Genomic DNA, 1,542 nt, shown 5'->3' with positions numbered 1-1,542 from the left:
TGACACAAAGTGCAGATGACCTCTGCTCACAATTTTTATTCATGGGGGACATGAATGCTCACTCCACTTGGAGCCACTTCCAATTGTTCAGAGGGTGTCCTGTCACCAGCAGGGGTCCAGGCCAAGAGCTTCAGCAGCTGAAAGGAGCAGTGCTGGGGACAGGAAGGTGCTAAGTCACCAGGCAGGGTCAGTGCTCCCTGAGGCCAACAGGGTACAGGAGAAGTATCACAGAGACTTGGCTTCAGTACTCAAAAGTCACAGTCTTGATCCGCAGGTACTCATTCAGGGCCGCCTCTCCTGCAAGATAGCACCCACTGTTGGGATACCTTATGGGTGTGCAGGGGACCCCTCCGGGGAACACACCTGTGGGTAGCCTGGCTCTCTCTACAGATGAGAAACCAAGCCCTGGGGAAATCATGCACCCNACCCAGGCCATCCCTGTAGTAAGCTGTGGGCTTGGGCACCAGTGCAGGCAGGAGAATGATCTGGGGCAACCATTCTAGAACCTTCCCTACTATATTGATGGTAGAGGAAGTGGTATGGATGCCCTACTGGCTATTGGGCAAGAAGTTATCCTCCTGTCTTCCTGTGACTAGAACATGTTATACATACATATCCTTTCCACTGCTGTCTCAGCAAGTACATCAGTCCCAAGAGTGTCCCCTCCCACCTAGAACTGACCAGCCACCAGCTGTCTTGATCAGTGTGACACCCCAGTATTGGGGACAAGACTTGGCCCTTGGTGGCCTTTGACAGGTGTTTGCTGGAAAGTAGTCCCACAGACAGGGTTTGGTTACCCAGGTCTTTGCCAAATCCAGACTGCTTGAATCCTCCAAAAGGTGCAGCCACGTCAGTCTTGTTGTATGTGTTGACAAACACAGTGCCCGCCTGCAGTTTGTCACTGACATACAGGGCCTTGTTGATATCNCGAGTGAAGACACCAGAGGCCAGGCCAAATTCTGTAGCATTGGCCCGAGACAGCACTGCATCCACATCCCTGTGGGGGAAATCCAAGAGCTCCCTGAGAGATGCTCAGAGCGTCCGTTTTTGGACTGGGGACAAGGCAAGATCAGAATCTGCCTCCACAAAGTTCCTAACTCCCTTGATTCCCACCCATGAGATTCTAAAAGGAAAAAAACAAAACAAACAAGCAAACAAAAATAACTGCAGAGGCCAGAGCAAGACTGGAGGAGAAGCAGCAGGCAGTAGAACAGAAGTCAGAAGTGAGAGGCACTTCACAGAGCAGATCTGGGCATGCGCCCTCATGCAGGGATGGAGCCCAGAAAAGCAGCTTAGGGCAGAAGTGGACTGAGCATTCAGCAGACATCAGACCAAAGAGCTATGGTTGTGCCAGTTTGGCAAAGACAGTGAAATCTGTCTACTACAGTCAGCACGGTGATTGTAGTCATACAGTGACCATTGGTTGGAAAAGGGGAAGAGGAAGGTGTCAGTTTGCCTAAAAAAATTAGCAAGAAAAAAAAAAAAAAAGGCATGAAAGGTCAAATGTGCCCAAAGATATTTAGTTCCTCTACTGTGAGTGGA

The 1,542-nt window shown here is 50.3% G+C and overlaps 1 protein-coding gene across 1 annotated transcript in view; it reads right to left on the bottom strand.

The window, feature by feature from the left end:
- Positions 1-10: 10 nt before the first annotated feature.
- Aldh1l1 (aldehyde dehydrogenase 1 family member L1) overlaps positions 11-1,542 on the bottom strand; it is a 47,919-nt gene continuing 46,387 nt past the window's right edge. The window contains exons 21-22 of the mRNA XM_029478231.1: positions 798-997; positions 11-297 (exon numbers count right to left, since the gene is read on the bottom strand). Coding sequence (XP_029334091.1) covers positions 242-297; positions 798-997 — 256 coding nt within the window. The 3' untranslated portion in view covers positions 11-241. The remainder of the gene's footprint in view (positions 298-797; positions 998-1,542) is intronic.

The sequence above is a fragment of the Mus caroli genome, chromosome 6 (genome assembly GCF_900094665.2).
Source record: "Mus caroli chromosome 6, CAROLI_EIJ_v1.1, whole genome shotgun sequence".
Taxonomy (NCBI): Eukaryota; Metazoa; Chordata; class Mammalia; order Rodentia; family Muridae; genus Mus; species Mus caroli.
This window is presented reverse-complemented; position numbering and strand designations above follow the sequence as displayed.